The 18,957-nt window shown below is 35.8% G+C and overlaps 2 protein-coding genes across 2 annotated transcripts in view; both read right to left on the bottom strand.

Moving 5' to 3' along the window:
- LOC113106382 (patj homolog) overlaps nt 1–2,394 on the bottom strand; it is a 39,382-nt gene extending 36,988 nt beyond the window's left edge. The window contains exon 1 of the mRNA XM_026268251.1: nt 2,312–2,394. The gene's annotated coding sequence lies outside the window, so the exon portion shown is untranslated. The remainder of the gene's footprint in view (nt 1–2,311) is intronic.
- An 8,978-nt stretch (nt 2,395–11,372) lies between these two features.
- Nucleotides 11,373–17,784, bottom strand: LOC113105391 (sterile alpha motif domain-containing protein 3-like). The gene is made up of 7 exons (XM_026266427.1): nt 17,763–17,784; nt 16,990–17,029; nt 15,470–15,593; nt 13,032–13,990; nt 12,533–12,583; nt 12,304–12,396; nt 11,373–11,967 (listed from the first exon to the last, which is right to left on the bottom strand). Exons 3-7 carry the CDS (start codon nt 15,474–15,476, stop codon nt 11,650–11,652), a joined length of 1,428 nt encoding a protein of 475 aa, XP_026122212.1. The 5' UTR covers nt 15,477–15,593; nt 16,990–17,029; nt 17,763–17,784; the 3' UTR covers nt 11,373–11,649.
- Between the last annotated feature and the right edge of the window lie 1,173 nt (nt 17,785–18,957).

Raw genomic sequence — 18,957 nt, 5'->3', positions numbered from 1 at the left:
CAATAGGAGGCAGGCACGTGCACAGGTAAGGCTCAACCTGTGCAGAGCACATGCCCTTTTTGCCCTTACACTCCGAAGTGCCCTTTTTTTGGTGGTGTTTTTTGTTTTTTTTTATCGCTGCTATTGGTCACCCTTTACGTCTGTCTGTCTGTTTTACCAAATGAAAGTTCTTAAAACGTGCTGTGTAAATCTTATTCGATCCTCAAGCTGTCAGTAAGCTGATAACTCCGCCCCCTCTCATTGAATCAACTGAAGTTCCACAGCAGCCGCACAGTAGACAACAGCTGAGCTGAACAAAGTTTTGCGAAGGGTAAATAAATATCTTGTTGTTTGAAGAAGTACTAATAAGCACTGTCTATAAAGGCTCATATTTTATTTATTTGATGTCTGACTGACTCACTGAGACATGTGGGACGTCGCCTGAGAGAGAGGGCTAGCATTTGCCATATAGCCAATACATAGCCAACACTTAAATAGCATGTGCAGATAGTAGCATTTCATCTTTTATAAAATGCTAATTTGGCCAAATGCATTTTACCACAGGAAAAACTGAGCGCTCCGTCTATATAGCTAAAAAAACTAGTTTGTAACCTGTAGATGAAAATGTAATGTGATGCCCGCAGCGGCAGGCGCCATTGCCGTTTTAATGACGGACAGAAAAAAAAATCACATTTGCACACATTCGCTGGTCAAAAACGATATATTGATAAGTAATACAACAACATATAATTTGTTTTTACCTTCGGAAAATCATAACAGGTGCGCCCCCGCGCTGTTTCGTACTGGAACTTACACAAAGCGACGAGTGATCCTCGTCACCTAGATAATATATTTCTAAGAAATTTCTTCTTTGATTTATGATTGCTGATACACTTAATTTATTAACATTTAGGCTAATCATGTTATGGTATACTCTCTGTATACTCTCTTTATAAAATGTTGTAAAACATGGTTTTACTACAGTAATGTAGTAGTAACTAAAAAAAAAAAAAAAATTACAGAAGATCACTGAAATCTTTATATTTTATCATACAGAATGTAATTCGTGATTCATTCCAAGGCTTCATTTATTTGATCCAAAATACAGCAAAATCAGTAATATTGTGTAATATTTTTACAATTTTAAATAACTGTTTTCTATTTGAATATTTTAAAATGTAATTTATTTTTGTGATCAAAGCTGAATTTTCAGCATCATTACTCCAGTATACTCTTCAGTGTCACGTGATCCTTCAGAAATGCTTTTCACTGCAACTGTACTTTTCACACTATTTTTATTTATTTTTTCATTGCTGGCTGATTTTAGGGGAAAGTGTAGTGAATAAGAGACCTTCGAGAGACCAACATCCCTGGTCCACCACAGTATCAATTTTTTGCCAGACATGGCTCACAGAAGGTTGCTGTTGTATTAGCTTTAAAGAAGCCCTTAAAACCCTGTTTATCTATATTATCTAATTATCTAATATTATTATTATGGTTGTTATTAATCGTGAATAAATCTAAAGCTTTTGAGACTATTATTTTGTGTTATTGAATTTGTCATGAAGATGTGACCATTTCTTCCTTTTATGCAGGCTTACTAAATAATATTGATATAAAAAGGGGGGGGGGGGGTGCCCTTTTTCAGTTTCAGCACATGCCCCTCAAAAGGTCTGTGCACGGCCCTGATAGGAGGCAACTTCCTTTGTAAATTCGAATATTCTGTTTATTTACTTTATTTTTTACACTGTACAGTTACATTTATTTATTGTATGATAAAAATATTTATTGAAAACAAATTTGAATGTAATGGCTGGCTGCTTTGTTTTACTGAGATTAATTTAAACAACTCACATTTATGTCTAAGCACACGTAATTAAATAATATTTAAATAATTTGGTTGTTTGGTAATAACATCTAATAAAAATGCTCACAAGACCTTCATTTGGAGACAAAAATTAAAACATATATTTAAACGGCAGATAAACGTGTCTGTTTGGGGGCAGTGTCCCGTTACTCGCTGATCTCTTTCTATCAGGCATTTCAGGAATAAAATCCGCTTTTCGTTCCGAGCACGGATGAAGCAACGGGCTGCTGGCGCGACGAAGGATGGGAGAAGTTGACCAAACGGAGCAATTACAGTCCGGGAAACGGCTTTAAAACAACGATGCACCGCAGCGGGCATCAAAGGATCGATGATGCGCGCGCGACACTGTTTCGTTCCAACAAAAGCGCGTTTGTCACAATGTATCTCAAGCTGACCAGATCAAAGCCCGCCGCGCAAGTCGCACACATTCACGGAGAATAACGGGTTCTGTTGAGAACAACTTACATGAACGGCGGTATCTCGCTACGGGACGGAGCTTGTCCGACTGTGTTGTGTTAAAGATGGGCACACACACACACACACACACACACACATACTGCGCCGCTCCGTGGCACTGAACCCCTGCAAACCTCACAAACATCCGAAGAAACTGTACTGGAATATATAACAGAGCCTGCTTGGTACAGGAATCTTTTATTACCGGACACAGAAAATCATATAAGCCATACAGTAGATATATATACTGTATCTGCCCCTCTTCTCCTCCATCAGACTAGGGTCACCAAAGGTTCACTTAAATGTGTTTATGTGTCATATATATATAAAAAAAATTGTTTCCCATGTTCACGTTTGGCAAAATTATTTACCCAGTGTGATCAAAGGAGAAAAAAATACTAAATAAAATACTAAAATAAATAATAACTAAATAAATAATAATAAAAAAATAAGGTGAAGTAGCATACATTTTCCCAAAGTACAAATGGATAGTTCATAAGGCAAAAAGACCAAAGAGCAAGACTTGAAGCTATATCAAACTAATACAAAGACAGTTTTACATTTTCAAATTATTCCAATCTACATTTTTATGTAAGTGACATATTTCTATTATTAATGAAATAAATTGCACAGTCAATTTCTGACGTTGGCCACAAGTTTAAATTAGATTTTGAATCCCAGATTTTGATAGGATGTTTTTATGGTACCAGACTGTTGACCCTGCTGTATATTCCTGCAGTGAGCACGTTAGCAGATGTGACCTGCACCTAAAATCCAAGAAAACCAGCAGGACCATTCATCAAAGACTTTTTATTGGACACAACTCTCCTGTTTTTAATTCCAGTGTCAGGAAGACTAATTAGGATGTAGAGGGAATATCATAAATAATTAGGTGCACTGCCTCTCCCAGAAAATACTTTAGAAAAACCAAATCAGAGTATAGCTTTGACTGCATGAATAGCCACACTGCATGCTCAAACTCTAACACAGGAATACATCCTGTTCAGCAAATATTCCTCGGTTATGTTTGCAATGCATAAGATAGCACATTTTGGTAATTTTTTTTATTTTCATTATTAGTGTTTGGTAATAGTGTTTTGTTTTCTAAAAATAACAGATCAAAACAGCTTAATTGCTCAATATTTTTCCTCTTTTAGAAAGTCATAGAAACAAAATAATTGGTGAAGTTGAAATTACTAAGTGAAATGAATAGAAAATTTGTTGAAAATGTATTCACCCTCAGAAAATCCAAGATTAGGATGAGTTTGTTTCTTCATCAGATTTGGAGAAATGTACAGTAGCATTGCATCAGTGTCTCAACAAACGGATGCTCTGCAGTGAATGGGTGCCGTCAGAATGAGAGTCCAAACAGCTGATAAAAACATCACAATAATCCACAAGTAATCCACATCACTACAGTCCATCAGTTCAAATCTTGAGAAACTGTGTGTTTGTAAGAAACAAATCCATCATTAAGATATTTTTTTACTTTAAACACACACATCCCCTGTTCATAATACTGCTTCCCTCAGTGAAAAAGCTGCCTTGTCTGATTTAGGAGAGAAATCTGCACAGATCAAGCCACAATGGTCCAAGATGTTAACATAATTTGTTAACTCATGCTTTAACAAATGAAGACCCGAAAGGAGGTTTTGTCAGATGTATATAACTTCTGGATAAATTTGCCCTCAAACACTCTGAGAACTGTGGCTCTGAAACACCTAGAAAAGAGCAAGTCCCTTGCACTCACTGTTTTACAGGATTAATGTCTCCTCTCTGTACCAGTTGTGACATTCTGATCAAATCAAATGAAGTGACAATGCCGCAGATGGAAATGAAAGTTAAATGTATCACAGTCCCTTCAGGGCCTATAAAAACACCTCTTCAGTTAAACTCACCTCTGCTGTGCCTCTGAAAGCCACATAAACAGACTGTAAATGAAACAAGGCCCATGTCTCTGAAACACAGGCTCATTGGAAATACGTGACCATGGCTATATTAGTGCAGAACCTGAAATACATTGATCTAGGTCTATTTCACTGCATTTTACACATGACACACCCACAGATGTGCTATAAGCAATATCATTTTCCTTGATTCCAGATGCAGGTTTAATTAACAGCACAGCGTCATGAAAAAGCATGAATACTGTACGTCTATATAATGGTTGCAAAATGATATTGCATTCCTTGTAGCACATTTCACAGAAGTTTTAAAGCAAACTCTCTTTCACAAAATAGTTTGTTCATTGTTCTTAAAACAGTTTAATACAATGGTCATTGTTTATATCACGGCAGTTCGGAAATGTTCTGAGAGGTTTGCTATATGGTTCACAAACCTAAAGCAAACATGAGGTAATACACACTGCTGAATCAATCTTCCCATTTTATCTAGTTTCTACAGTCTTTGAGGTCTTTTATCGTGATTTGTGTTTCACAGAACTTACGAGAGTGCTTTGCATCTCAAGTTTAATGCTGTTTAATTACTACACCAGATAAGCCAAAAATATAGAGCTGTTTATGTGATGCAAATGTCAAACTGTTTTAGTTTACAATTCATGAACTATGGTAAGAGTTTTTAGGTAATATAACATGGTAATTTGCGAGGAACCACATGAAAATAAGTCTTTATTAATCAATAATCTGCTAAAGTAATCATAATTTTTGTGAAAAGGAATAAAAGTTGTTGGTATTTTACTGCCACTAGTGTTTCTCTCAGTGGGTAATTACATTGTATTGTATGTATTTGTAAGTGTTTTGCAGGTTTTCAGAAACAGCTAGAGTGAGATGTTATTTTTTTCATGATCCATTTTCTGGATGGGAGCATACACTGGAAACCCTTCAACAAGGAAGCAACAGGTCGGCTCTGTATCCAGGAACTGTTGGTGGTACCGAACGCTGAAGCAGAAACTGTAATGAGACTGGATCATTTGCCTCCCACAGGAGGTCCTTTGAGGATTAAAAGGACGGTCGATCGTTTCAGGGGCCACTTCCACTGGCTTGGCTTTAAGAGTGAAGTGAATCAGTTCTGCCAAATCTGTGATATGCAGAAAACATCCCTCATTAAGCCCCTGCTGATGACTTATATTAATCCCTGATGCTAACTGTACATTCTTGGCCTTGCAAGCAATGTAATTAGGATTTTATTTGACTTCAACACCCAAGCTGTGCTGGTTGTCATAATCAGGATGCTTCAGATTAAACTGGAAATTTTTCTCCTAAACTGCAGGCGTGTTGGGAAAGCGGGAGTTGGACCATACAATGGAAAATTCTTAGGTGTTGTTATTGCAATATGGCCAGTCATTTCCATCAGAAATATACAAGTTCCCACACATAATTTCAGTTTAGGAGCAGGATGATCAGTGGCGTCTGGAGAAGCAGAAGAAGGTGAAGGTCTTTCCATTCCTTCCAAGTGAAAAATAATTCTTAAGTGGAAACTACATGTTGCTAAATGCACTTATATAAAATGTATTATAGTTTAAATTTATATTAAATGCAAGTTGAACTTAGAATGAACTCAAGTAGAACTTAAATACATCTTTAAATGTAATTTTATAATAACTTTTATTGGCTTTGAAATATGGTTAATGTACTGCTGTATGACAAGCATTTATGGTAAAGTGTATACTTTACTGTAATTTCTCTTAAAACTTCTATGTCATGTTTTTAAATATATTTGTAATTAAACCTTTGTAATGATTAAGCTGGAAGTTAGTACATTTAAATCTTAGTTTTAACATAATATTTAATAACACGCTACAATAAAAATAATAAATCGTATAAAAATCGAACTTTTTGTGGCTTTGGTATGTTAGTAAACACATCAAAATATGTGAACTTTAACATTACTGTTACAGGCTGAGGAGTAACATACAGATGGGTTTATTAATAGACACAAGCAGAGGAGCAGGTAGTGTTGGGTTGAGTGAAGAATGGATCAGTGCAAGCTGGGTGAAGATGTCAGAGGAGGAAGGTGAACCACACACACGCACACTGGGAATCGGGATCTTCGGAGAATCGCTGGAGAGAGGTAAGTACAGGAAGAGTTAGTCCTTAGAGTGAGCATACAGGTAAGACCTTGTTGCGAACGAGACCAGACATCGATTGAGTGCGTGTGTGTGGTATTTTTGGTGCCGAGGTGATTGGGTGATAAAGAGGATCAGGTGGATGTGCTCAGTATTCAGGTGAGGGCGTGCGTAGTGTTTGAGTGGAGGCGGAACCTGGCGTGTTTGGAACAATTACATGATTTAAATTATAATTTAAAATTTATTTTAAAGTAAACATTTATTTTGTGTTATTAAAAATTGCATTTAAAGTCTACTGAAATGTGTTAAGAAGAAATCATGAAATTGCCTTTCTTCAAGTCACTTAAATGGCCTTTTAAATAGTTATCAATATTATATCATCTGCTAGTACAGTTTTTTTAAAATATACTTTTAAGAATAAAGGCTAAAAAGATACTTAAAATAGTTACACTCTGATTGCTGTGTCTGTCACAGTGAAATTGGCTGTGTATTAGTGAGAAATCCTTCTCCTCAAACCCCACATGATGCCACAGACTCTCACACCATCATATTGGCTCTCAGCGTGGGTCACTATCACCATTTGTTCTGGGTGAATGGAGTCAGACGGCTGAATCTCTCCCGCAGCTTGTCCCAAAACTCAAGTCCTGTTTGGAACCACTCATTCTGAAACAAAAATTCTCCAGTTTACCTTTAGCAGACATAAGAAAGATGGAATAGGAATGCTAAATTATATAAACCTTAATCACACGAGGCTACAACATTCTTCAGAGTCGCCCTTGATGAAACAGAGTAGTTACAAAGTTACACATTTTCTTAAAACAAATATTTTATGTTTTCTTAAAACATATTTCACACAGTGAAGTGACGTTTTCTTAACATGATATTAGTAGATTAAAACATAAAACAAAATACAATAATAAATCAAGAATATATTAAATATACAATATTGATTTATTACTGTTGCTTGTCTATTTTTATGTCATGTAGTATTCAGTATTTTGGTAACAGCTTGGGGAATAGTTTTAGAGATGTATTTGAAGAACCGTTTTGGATGAAATATTAACTGTTGTGCAGGCCGAAATGTTGGCAGAGATTGTGTATGAATATGAATGTATGTGTAAAAAAACTGGTAAAATACCTTTACTATGGCAGTAACCTTGAGGGGATATCTTTGCAGGTCATTGAACCCTAAACGGTGCATACTGAGGGTTACCTCAGGGCAGTAATACTGTAAGGTAGATGATTGTATATAAGGGGTAAACAAGGTGCAAAGTTGTCCCTCTAAATTGGCAACCAAAGTGACTCTTGTACATTTAGGAACCCTTTCACACAAACACACGCACACACACACACACACACACACACACACACACACACACACACACACACACTCACACACACACAGTATAAGAGAAAAAAAGCTGTCATTGGGGTGGTACTCAAAAGGTATGCACACTTTAGGTACAAATATGTACCATTAAGGGATTAAACTGCATTCTTTAGGCATGAGTAAGATACAAACGTGTAGCATTTGAAAGGGTACTGCCCCAGTGACAGCTTTTGAACCTTTTCTCCTGAGAAAAAAGGGTGGTACCATTTCAAAAGATACTAATACTGTACGTATGCTTGATGGACTAACATGTAGCATTTATGATACAATAATTATGTACTTCTAAGGTATTATTTTGTACAATTTTAAGGTAAGAATTTACAAATATGCACCTTTTAGCTTTTGTACCATAGGGTTCCCCACCAAAGACCGCTTTTGTACTAAATTATTATGCTAAAATATATAGAAATTAAAAACTAAAATGAAACAATAATAATTCCAAAAACAGTTAATTGCACTGTCAGCTAAAATGTAGCCAGGTGTGCTGTTGTAGTTTCATTTAATCTTTTAATAAATGGAGACAAACTGAACAATAGTTTTTGTTTGGAAATATGCAAGACTGATTAGAGTGGAAAAGTTCAGCAGCTGCATCAACAGGACACATTTTCCAGCAAAACCACAGGTGAGGCTTGCATCCTTCACTGATATAGTAGGTTTACATTTTTATACTGACATTTTGAGACCTATTACAGTGATTGCTTTGTGTTTTAGCATCCAAAGTTTGCCTCCCACAGGAGGGAGAGATTCAGTCTTTGCAGATGTGCAGGAAATTGCCAACAATGCAATAAACGGGTGAGAAATTTGGGCCAAAGTGCTTGTAGACAATATCACTTTTGGGAATGTGAAAATGGTCAGCACAGCAACAATTACAAGAGTCCTAGAGAAACTTAAAAATAATTGATAAAAATGATTTACTTCAGTTTGTAAAATGAATTACCAGCTTAATAGACCGCAGTCATTATTACCAAACTCCAACTCTAAGATGAGATGATTTTTGTGTTTAGTGTCTTCACACGTTTTGTTGCTCACAACATTTTCCAAAATATCAATCCAAATTCTACATTTTACATATACAGAAATTAGAAAAAAAATATTTAAAGTTGCCATAGACCTAAGCATGGGCTCTACACATTGAATTTGAAATAGTAGAGAAATGTCATTATTCTTTTGTAAAGTAATTTTACATTGAAAAACTTTGTGTGATGCTTACCGTTTTTAGCATTTTTAAGTTACTTTGCACGACAAAGTGTGTTTGTAGGGTTTGTAGAAAATCTTTGGTAGTGTTATGGAACAATGTGTTGATTTGAGAAATGATGGAAGTGCTTTGGTAGTAATATGAAATCAACAGATGTGCAAAGCATGAAAGTTAGTTAGGAGGACTGTGAAAAAGTGACTTAAGTGTTGAGAAATTGGACTTACTGTATATAATGATTGTCCAAAAATGCTAATGTTGTGACACTCATGAAAGTTAGCGAGAAGAAACAGTGGGAAAAGTATTACAGTCCTTAAAAAATTTATTATAAACATTAAAGTGCTAGTTTTAGCACCATTTTTTTAAAACTAGTGTTAGTTTTTAAAAAATATTATTAAACTCCTCATTATTTACATAAATGCTTTGTGTATATTAATTTAATAATGAAATACACAACTCTCTATTATGCAAGATTCAAAACTGTTGACACCAGCTAATATTGAAGCCAAAACACATTCAGCACAATTTACTACATTTTTCACAACACTGTCATGACTTCGCTCTGCATAGAAAGGGTCATCTCTGAAAACCCAGGGCAAAGAAAATGAGGCCCAAAGAAAAAAGAGCAAGAGGAATAGCAGGACTGAGAAGAGATGGAAGAAAGTGTAGAAAGAGATGATGTGTGAGAAATAAGAATAGATGTATGAGGAGGAGAGGCATGGAATGAGGAAACCATTACCTGGCGAAAGAGCATCAACATTCCCATTCATCACAATACCATCTTTCCTCAAGCCAATAACCTGAGCTGTAAAAGCCATGTGATTAATCACTCTGTGGGAAAATTACACCATGTCAAGAACACACACACACACACACACCCAGTCCCGAAGCCTTTACAAGCAGTTATCCTCAGCAGTCAGTGGAACATGTACTCTTACATTCACATTCATGCATTTTGCAAATGCTTCAATCCACAGCCATTTACTCTGCAGTCTGAAATGGAATCAAAAGTTTATTTCACAATTCTTTTTTAAGAGCCTCCAAAAAGAATCAGGCACTGTAATGAAATATTAGTGATAAGCAATGGCCTTGACAAGTAGACTTAAAAATGACTTTAAAATAATCGCATTAAATCAAACCAAGTGGTATCTGAAAAACTGGAGCTTCTCTCAGTCCTAATTTCACTTTTTTTAAGCCACATTTTAAGTCCACCAATATACAGTAGATCCTCACATTAACTACAAACAACAAAGCTCAACAAATTCAGTTCTTGGAGTTTCAAGACTTCAATTTGTAGAATATAGAGAATCAGTATTCTCCAAACCAAAAATCTCTCAAACTGTCAAACGATGGAGAAAATGGTTTTGGTGCGGTTGGTGTACTGTTGCTGCTATCAAGCCAAGCTGTGACACTTTATAGTTGAAGACATTGAAGAGTTGAGGGAAAAACAAGAGACCCCCCCCCCCCATATTAGGCCAGTTTACTTGTTTTGTGTTTCAAGTTTACTTTTTTAACAGGTTGCATCAAAGAAAAAAACATTATTCGAAGAACACAGTGTTTCAGAAATTCGGTCAGCAAATTCAGCAGCACAGGTGGCCTGGCTCTAGCAAACATATATTGATGAAAACACAGAGGTTTTCATCAGACAGACTGTACCAGAAGAGTTGTTAACATACACACATACAAAGAAAAAACAGTTGGATCCACAGGAAGGTTTTCTCCATGAAGTAGTGTTGCTTGCTAAGACATTGGTTCACTGTAAAATGTAATTAGTTGACTTTACTTAGAAAAATTGAGGAAACCGATTGCCTTAAAATTTCCAAGTAAAGTATTTTATAATTTTTTAGTTGGCACAACTTAATAACATTTGTATACCAAACTTTTTAATCAAGTATACTTGAGTAAAGCTGACTCAAAATCATTAGTTGTGTTAACTTCTTATTAGAGTTCACATTACTAGGAAAAAATGTGGAAACTGATTGCCTTAAAAAATTGAAGTAAGCTGAACTAAAAAAATTAAGTGATGACAAAAAGCAACACCTGACCTCAGGTAAAACATTATTTTATTATCAATTGTAAAATACAGTGTACCAAGCAATCTTTAGACACTCCTAAATATAAAACGATTTTTACTTTAATCACAAAAAGCACATCTCCTGTTAACAAATGAGCAGCGCAAGTGCAACCAAAAAATATATATATATATATATGACTGATGAATGAATTTCGAATTTGACAATCTTTGACCTGAAATGAACTGAGGAACAGTTGACCTTTTAAAAGCATCAACGTTAGCTTAATGCAATTTTTTAAACTTTGCAGTGTAAAAATATGTTAAACAAAAATATTCAACAATAAAACCATTATACGATTCAAAACCTTTTTGTGTATTTTAGAAAATCTGTGCAACAAGCTTAAAGATACAGTAAAGGGATAGCCCAAAACTGACAATTCTGTCATAATTTACTTCCCACATCTCATACCAAACCTGTAAGTTTGGATAGTCTTTGAAACTCAAATATTTTAAATTAACCCTGAGCGGTTTATGTCCCTCTATTAAAAGTCCAGGTAACCAAAACTAAAAAAAGATCCAAAAAGATTATCAAGATGTCTTTGTGACTTGTTTTAAGACTAGACCCTTTCACTTACAGTTTTGGAAAGAGATGAGGGAGTGTAAATAATGACAGAACGTTCAGTTTTGGGCGGACTATCACTTTAAAACAATCTGAAAAAGCCTTCACTTACATGAGCAGCATGTTTTTAAGGGACTGTAGTTTTGGTTTCAGGGATTTGTGTCCCAGAGAAAGAAACACTCTTTGAATAAAATCAAAGGTGTTCTTGAGCTGTGGAGGGTACTCCAAATTGAGCGCATATATCAGCCCAAAAAGTAGCCACATGGCATCCGGGAGGTTTTCAATATTGTCCATCACAATGGCTCCTTCAAGGATAATTGCGGTGTGTGAATTCTCTAAATGCAGTGCTTGTGAAGAATCCTGGCTGCCTTCTGTTATCACAGTCAGAATCCCGATGGAAATCTGGGGTATGTCACAATCACAGTCCTAATAAAAACAAAACAAAAAAACAGCACTATTAAAATTCTGGTTACATTAGAAAAATTAAATCTCACAAATGTACATGTATCTTAAAGAATCAGTACCATCACTTTCTGTTCAACATACAACTAACAGAGATAAACAATGCTTAAAATGTTATGTGAAAATTAGACATTGTAAAACACAATGAACAGTACAATGACGGCAGAACATACATAAGAAAATGTACAATTACATTTAAAAAGTTTTGTGTCTGGTCTGTTTCTGGGACTGAATGCCTATTTGTGATGTATGTGTAGAGGATTAGAGTTTAGAATGAAATATACAAAGAATGGTACTTGCCAATGTTGCTTTGAAAAAGTCAGAGGTTTCTTCTCCAAGAAGGAGAGGAAGTCCACGAAGAACTGCTGTGCGATTAGCAGTGATGTCAGTGCCCTGGAAAAAGAAGTTAAAATTAGTCAGAAAGAAACCCATTTTAAAATTAAGTGATGACATTGCCATGAAAAAAAAAACTTACATAGAATGAAGTTTTACAGAATTTAGTTTAAGAAAGAAGCAATGACGAGCTTACCTTCAACTTAATTTGATCAAGAAACTCTGAAAGCTTTTTTCCAACTGCCCCCTTTTTTGGTTTCAAAAATTTTCAGAAATCGAGCTGTATGTTGATCAAGTGCTGTGAAAAAATCTTGCTTGAGGTTTTTGCTTGTGATGCGAACAAACTCTGCATTGATCTGTAAAAGGAAAAAGAACAATGCTTTATCTATTAGGCTTTTGGTTACTGTGTTAAAGGGATATTTGAAAATAGCCACAATTACTCTCATGGTGTCCCAAATGTAACAGATATTCTTCAGATAAACGCAAATGTGTATATTTAGAAAAAGAGAGTTAATATAAGGTCATATGGAATGATGTCACGATCAATGTATATATACTTTTAAGAGCTTTCACATTCTTCACACTCAGAGATGGACGACTTTAAGAATTTGTATCTGAAGAAATTCATATAAATCTGGAATGGCATGAGGGTAAGTAAATGTTGTTATAGGTTGTGTGATTTATTTGTTACTTACTTGTCGTTCTGTGAAGAGTGATGGCCATCTTTGAAGAGTCTCTTTTACTGGAGACTCAATCTCAACAATCTCCTTTCTCCTCAAGGAAAAAGTGGAATCCATGTTCTGTGATATCAGGGTGGAACTTGGATGACATTTTTTCATTTCCTCCACAAGTTGTAAGCGTTTAGATTCCATGCTGCACTCATCCTCACCAGCAGGATAATTGGGAAGAAAATTAATTTCAAAATGTTTAGGCCTTTTAACACTTCTCAAAGGATCTTGGCCTCCCCTTTTCCCTACATTTATAAGAACATCTGTGCATCCAGCTCTTCGTAGCTTCGTTCTGTAATTTCCCATTTTAAACTTGAGGCTGTTCTTCCAGCCATTCCATCCAGTGGAGGAACCTGGTTCAGTGAGGCATGGATGTTTTTTGACTAGTGAAGATGCAACATCATTGAAATCTTCGTCAGAGGGATATGCTTTGAAGCTGTACATACACTCAGCAAGTTTTTCAAGAATTTCGTGCTTCATGTCCCTGGGAACTTGCATATATGTCTGGTCTCTCATATACAGAAGGTTTCCTTGGCGCAATCGGAACTCAATATCTACAGGAAAATTGGGGACTTCAAATGTCTCTGGCCACTGAGCCTGGCGTACATGAGATGACCCTTCTTCAGAAGACAAAGATACAATGTCTGTGTCAGCTGTACTTGCTGTAGGAGATGGTACAAGAGAGATCACCTTTAAGGTGGGCCTCTCAGGTAAATCTGCAATGTCTGTGAGGTTAATTAGTGCATTGTTAAAATCAGCATCTTCGTACTGAAGAGAAAACTTGTATGGAAGACCCAACTTCTCTTCAAGATGCTCCATCAATGTCTCCAAAGTTTGTGGTTTACTATGCAGTGTGATTTTCCGTATGTCATTTTCATTCACTATCACTCTAAGTATAGTTCTTGTCTCCATTGCGTTCTGTGAACCTAACAATGAGAAAAATCAATTAAATTTACACTCGAGTTCACAATAATAAAGGGATAAAACTGGAAATTATTTTATTTACTCACCCTCATGTTGTTTTAACCCTGTATGACTTTCTTTTGCTGTACACTTAAGGAATTTGGAAACCAAACACGTTCAGGTTGCCATGGAAGTCATTGGGGAACTGAAACTGTTTGTTAATAAACACTATTTAAAATATATTTTATACACCAAAAGAAAGTCATGTAGGTTTGAAATAATATGAGGGTGAGTAAATAACGGAATTTACTTTTTTAGGTGGACTGTCCCTTTAAATGTTCAATTTAGCAAAATATATAATGTTTTGCTGTAACAAATGTTCTGCCCTGAATTTTGTAGGGTGATAGTGGAAAAGGGTCATTCAATTCAAACAGCTTTGTGACTGTAATTTCTGATACATGGCTGCACAGTTCATAGGAACGTAGATGCTCAATGTACCACGCTCTGGCTGTTGTTTGCATACAAACAAAATTTCAGTGTTGATGATGACAATTTTTTACAATTTGCCTAAAATCAGGCAGACATGAAGTTGCACCAGCAGACAGAACCATATCAGGACTGTAGTTGATCCCATCAATGCACACTTTAGATGTGACAAGGACAGTGCTTTGGGTAACAAAATTCTGCTGAAGCACATTCTGTACACTCTCAGGAAAAGATGAAGTCAGTGTACATGTGACTTTGTCCATCTGGACAGAAGGTTTAAAAAAGGATGACGAGTCCATGTGGTATGCTATCATTCTCTGATGTCTGAGTGCCAGAGTTTGTGTGACATTTTTGAAATTTTTTGTCTCACAAATAATTTGTTTGAAGAACTTATGCTTGCCTTCAAAACGCATGGTCCAGACATCTCTAAGTGGCCCATATGTCCTTATTAGTTGTGGATAATGTTCGATGTAGTGGTGTTTGGGACGCAACACAAAATGAGGAAATACTTTTAAAAGCAAACCTCTGTGCTCTGAAATTTTAGCCCCAAGAAAATCAATAGTATCATCAGTAAATCTGAAGGATGTCGCCAGTTCTAGAATGTCTTTCAAAAGCATTAAAATCTCCCATGTTGCATCATTTTCTGGATATCGAAGCCAATCATTAGTGGGAGAAGTCTTAAAAGTGCCCAATTTTCATGGCCGTTGCCCCCAATCGTGCCTCTTGAGGCAAATGTAGTTGGAATGACCTGAGGTTGATCGGTCTTGTCTATGAATTTGTATGGAAATTGTTTGATTGTTCTGTTCACATACTCAAGGGTGATGTACTTTTTGTTGATTAAATCATTGAGGCACAGTGCCATTTCAATGGGTATTACACCCTCCAAGAGATCATGCATGATGTCAGGTGGAAAGCCACTGACAGAGTGAAAATGATCAAGCTCATTTAAAACACACCTGCCTTTTACACCATACTGTTTTACCAAATTTTGGTCTTTTAAAACTTCCTCAACTTGCCTGTCATGATTCACCTTTGTCCTGGGTTCAAATCTTCCTGACAGTACGTCTTTCTGTTGAATTTCACTCTTTTTCACCATGCAAAAGCGGCAAGGGTGTTCCACGATGAAGCTCTCTTGAAATCCTGCCAAGGAATGAGCACCAAGATTGTCAGCAGATACATTGAGAACAGTTCCCTTAACACATTCCCCTAATTGCTCCAAAAAGACACCATGTGTCTCCAGAGTTTTGAGGTCTTGTACAAGAGGGTGAAGGACTTTCTCATATCCATATTGTTTTACTTCACTAGCCTTGCATAAAAGTGCCAGCTGAATTGCCTGAAGAGATGACCGGTGTTTAGATGGAAGATTAGCAAGAACCCAATAGACGCCGAACATCTTGTGTTTCTTTTTTGAAGTGCCAAGAGGATTAGCAATCTCAAATTCATCAGTGTACATGGTAAGCAAAATCCTAAATGTCCCTGCCACCAAAAAATCATTCTCACGATAGTTAGTGCTGTCTTTGTAAGAGTTGATCCCATTTGCATTTTCAAAAGGAGCAAGAACTTTCTCAAAAACATCAGTTCTGTTTAAAAGCACCTGTAGCATATTTAGAATTGGCACATAAGCAAATGATTGTGAGTCTTTCCCAAGTTTATATTCTGTTGGTACAACAATTGGAAACTCTTTCTGAAAATATGATGCTCTTTTACCGACTGTAGAGAGAGGCTCACCAGAATCAGTCATTTTCAAGATCAAATTATTTTCTGTGACAGCTTTCACAATGTCTCTCAAAACAGAAGCATTATCACTGACTCCATGTTGATCTAGAATCTGCTGTACGGCATTACACAAAAGGGGCTTTGACAGAAGAAAGATCTGGTTGATTTGTTGAATTACTTCCTGTACTGCTGAATCGGAGATATGCAGAATGGTTTGCATCTTAAGAAAGAGCAAGCCTAAATTACGTTCTAGTTGATTCTGCAAATGATCCAGATTTTGAGTCTGGTCGTCTTTTTCATTTTCGCCAAATTCAGTAGAATCCATTGACTCATGGTTACGACGTATTTTGAGCAACATCTTGTGGTAATTCTGCAGCTAAATTTTGAATTTCAACTGCAATGCTGGGTTTTAACTTCCTCTGACTGCTTAATTGGTGTTCCTTACATTTGTGAGCATTAAATGTAGAATAAATCCTGGTCTCAAAATTGCAGTCATTGAATGGGCACTGAACCTTTTCATTCCTTTTTAAATGCTGACGCAAGTGGGTGAAAAACTCAGATTCTGTACAAGGTTCCTTAAATTCGCAGAGTGGACAGTGAAATATTAATTGAGATTCTTTTGATACACTTGTTTGTTCTCCATCGTGTTGGGAATGACTTCTTGTTAAGTGCACCTTCAATGCATTAAATGACTTGAAAGAACACAAACAGTCTGCATGAAGGCATGGAAATGGTGTAGTTCTGGCGTAGCTTCCATGTTTAATGCGATAATGCTTCAATAGGAGAGCTCTCTTTTCACAGGAAAAAAAACAGTACTTACATTTCCATTGCATGTCTCAAGTCATCTCACAAAACAAGCTCTGCAAATGAAGAAAATAATATTAACATACACACTTCTAAATGTCAAGTTTTGCATTTACATTTACGAATCAATATGTAGTGTTCAAACATATGAAATATGGTAGGGCGATATGGCAAAATATGAAATCACAATTCTACTTCATGTTGGTTTTATTATTATGCATTAAAGCCAAACAAATTTCCCCATTTAAAAAAGTAAATGAAAAATACTAACAAAGTAACAGCATATAAAATAGAAATATCATCTATACTATATAAGCAATTATAATAGAATAGCAGACATTTTAGACCAGAATGGATGAAGATTAAAAAAAAAAACGTAACCATTATTTTATCATTGTTAATAAATAAATAGGAACAAAGATACACATTACATAATATGCTAATTCAATAAAAAACTACATAGGCTTGAGTGTATGCATTATAACTTTATTCTTATTAAAGTTACTCTATTATAAGTTCTTCACTGAGAACCTACTCACAAACAAAAAAAAAAAAATGTTTTTTAAATGTTCCTTGATTGAAAGCATGGACCTAACAATTAGAGACTTACAATGCTAGACTCCTCATTTCGATTAACACAATCCAACACAATCCAATAATTTGATTAAAATAAAAACGCATCCAATGTTCATGTGTAACACTAGTTAATTTAATATGATTATTACACGATTAATTATGTATACAAAGCAATTCAGACATTAAAAATAAGTCAATCAAGCACTGACTCACCTTTCCATGTGCTCTTCACCAGAAATAATGGTATTCCGTTTCCGTTTCTAATCGGCTCCACCTACTGGTAGCACCGCGCATGACAACTCAAACATTTTCAAAATACTTATTATTTTAAGTAGAGGGTAATTGAATATTTTGAGTTTATTAACTTTCCGTGCTAAAAAGTTGACCATACTTTATTAAACTTAGTAAGGTCAACAAACTTATTCAAAATAAGTTAGATTCACTCAATTTTATTAGTAAGATCATCAGTTACATTTTACAGTGTTGGTTTTGTACTTAGGGATTGGAATAAACCCATAACCTGAATTATTAAACTTTGACTGCATCCCACCAGCAGTGCAGCCGACATTTAGTGAGCCAAGAGATGGTACTTTCATCTTACAATGGGAGTGGAAACACCATAATAACAACAAATGTTTTTGAGGTTGACCCACAGCTCCCATCAGTCTGTCTTAAAATAACATTTCAGTCCCATCATCTGCCTGTCCAATATGCCATTTCACAGAATTGTCAAGTCCCAATTGTCCTTCACTAGAGCCATTTTCCATACAGGTGTCCAAGCTGGCTGGCAACATTATTTAACAGAAGCAAGAATTTTTTTTTTTGATGTCATGTTTTATCATAAGCTATCTTTTTGGTTTGATCAAAGTCATTGTTTGATTCATCCTTGTATACACTAAAACTCTCCTTGAGCTCCTTGATCAAATGAACTGCCTCTGACAAAGAGGTTGACGGATTACAGACCCTTAGTGGAAAAGTCTCTCAAAACATGTTTAAAAAATTATGAAAAGAAACACAAATGTCTTTGTTTGCAGTAGTTAAAAGAGATATTCAGACTGAATTTGAGTTTAGCCTGACTAGAAATATCAGCAAACTCAGCAAACATTTCTTATAGCCTTATAGTTTACTATGTGAGTCATGCTGAAAGCTCCAAAGTGAATTGCAGACCATTTTCATGTGGTTGCTTTTGGATTTCTAGACAGCTGTAATGCATGTTAGACCCCATTACGAAGCTTTAGAAAATGATCAAAACACATTTTCTTTTATCAAAACCTATGTGACAGTAGGTCATGCTCAGTCTTGTGCTTTGCACAACATCTAGAGTCGATGCGAAGCTTCCTAAGGGTTTCTATCAAGTTTGCTCAAAACCCTTTCTCTGAGGCAACACAGAACTGATGCACCATCAAAC

The sequence above is a fragment of the Carassius auratus genome, chromosome 7, assembly GCF_003368295.1.
Source record: "Carassius auratus strain Wakin chromosome 7, ASM336829v1, whole genome shotgun sequence".
Lineage (NCBI taxonomy): Eukaryota > Metazoa > Chordata > Actinopteri > Cypriniformes > Cyprinidae > Carassius > Carassius auratus.
The sequence above is the reverse complement of the archived record's forward strand: the minus strand, read 5'-3'. Positions and strand labels throughout refer to the sequence as shown.

What these genes read in the sequence shown, in the direction of transcription:
- LOC113105391 (XM_026266427.1), bottom strand. An exon ending in CACTCTTCACAGAACGACAA is followed by an intron (nt 12,584 to 13,031) that starts GTAAGTAACAAA and finishes AAACCAAAAAAG; the next exon opens with GGGGCAGTTGGAAAAAAGCT. An exon ending in ACTTTTTCAAAGCAACATTG is followed by an intron (nt 11,968 to 12,303) that starts GCAAGTACCATT and finishes TGTTTTTATTAG; the next exon opens with GACTGTGATTGTGACATACC.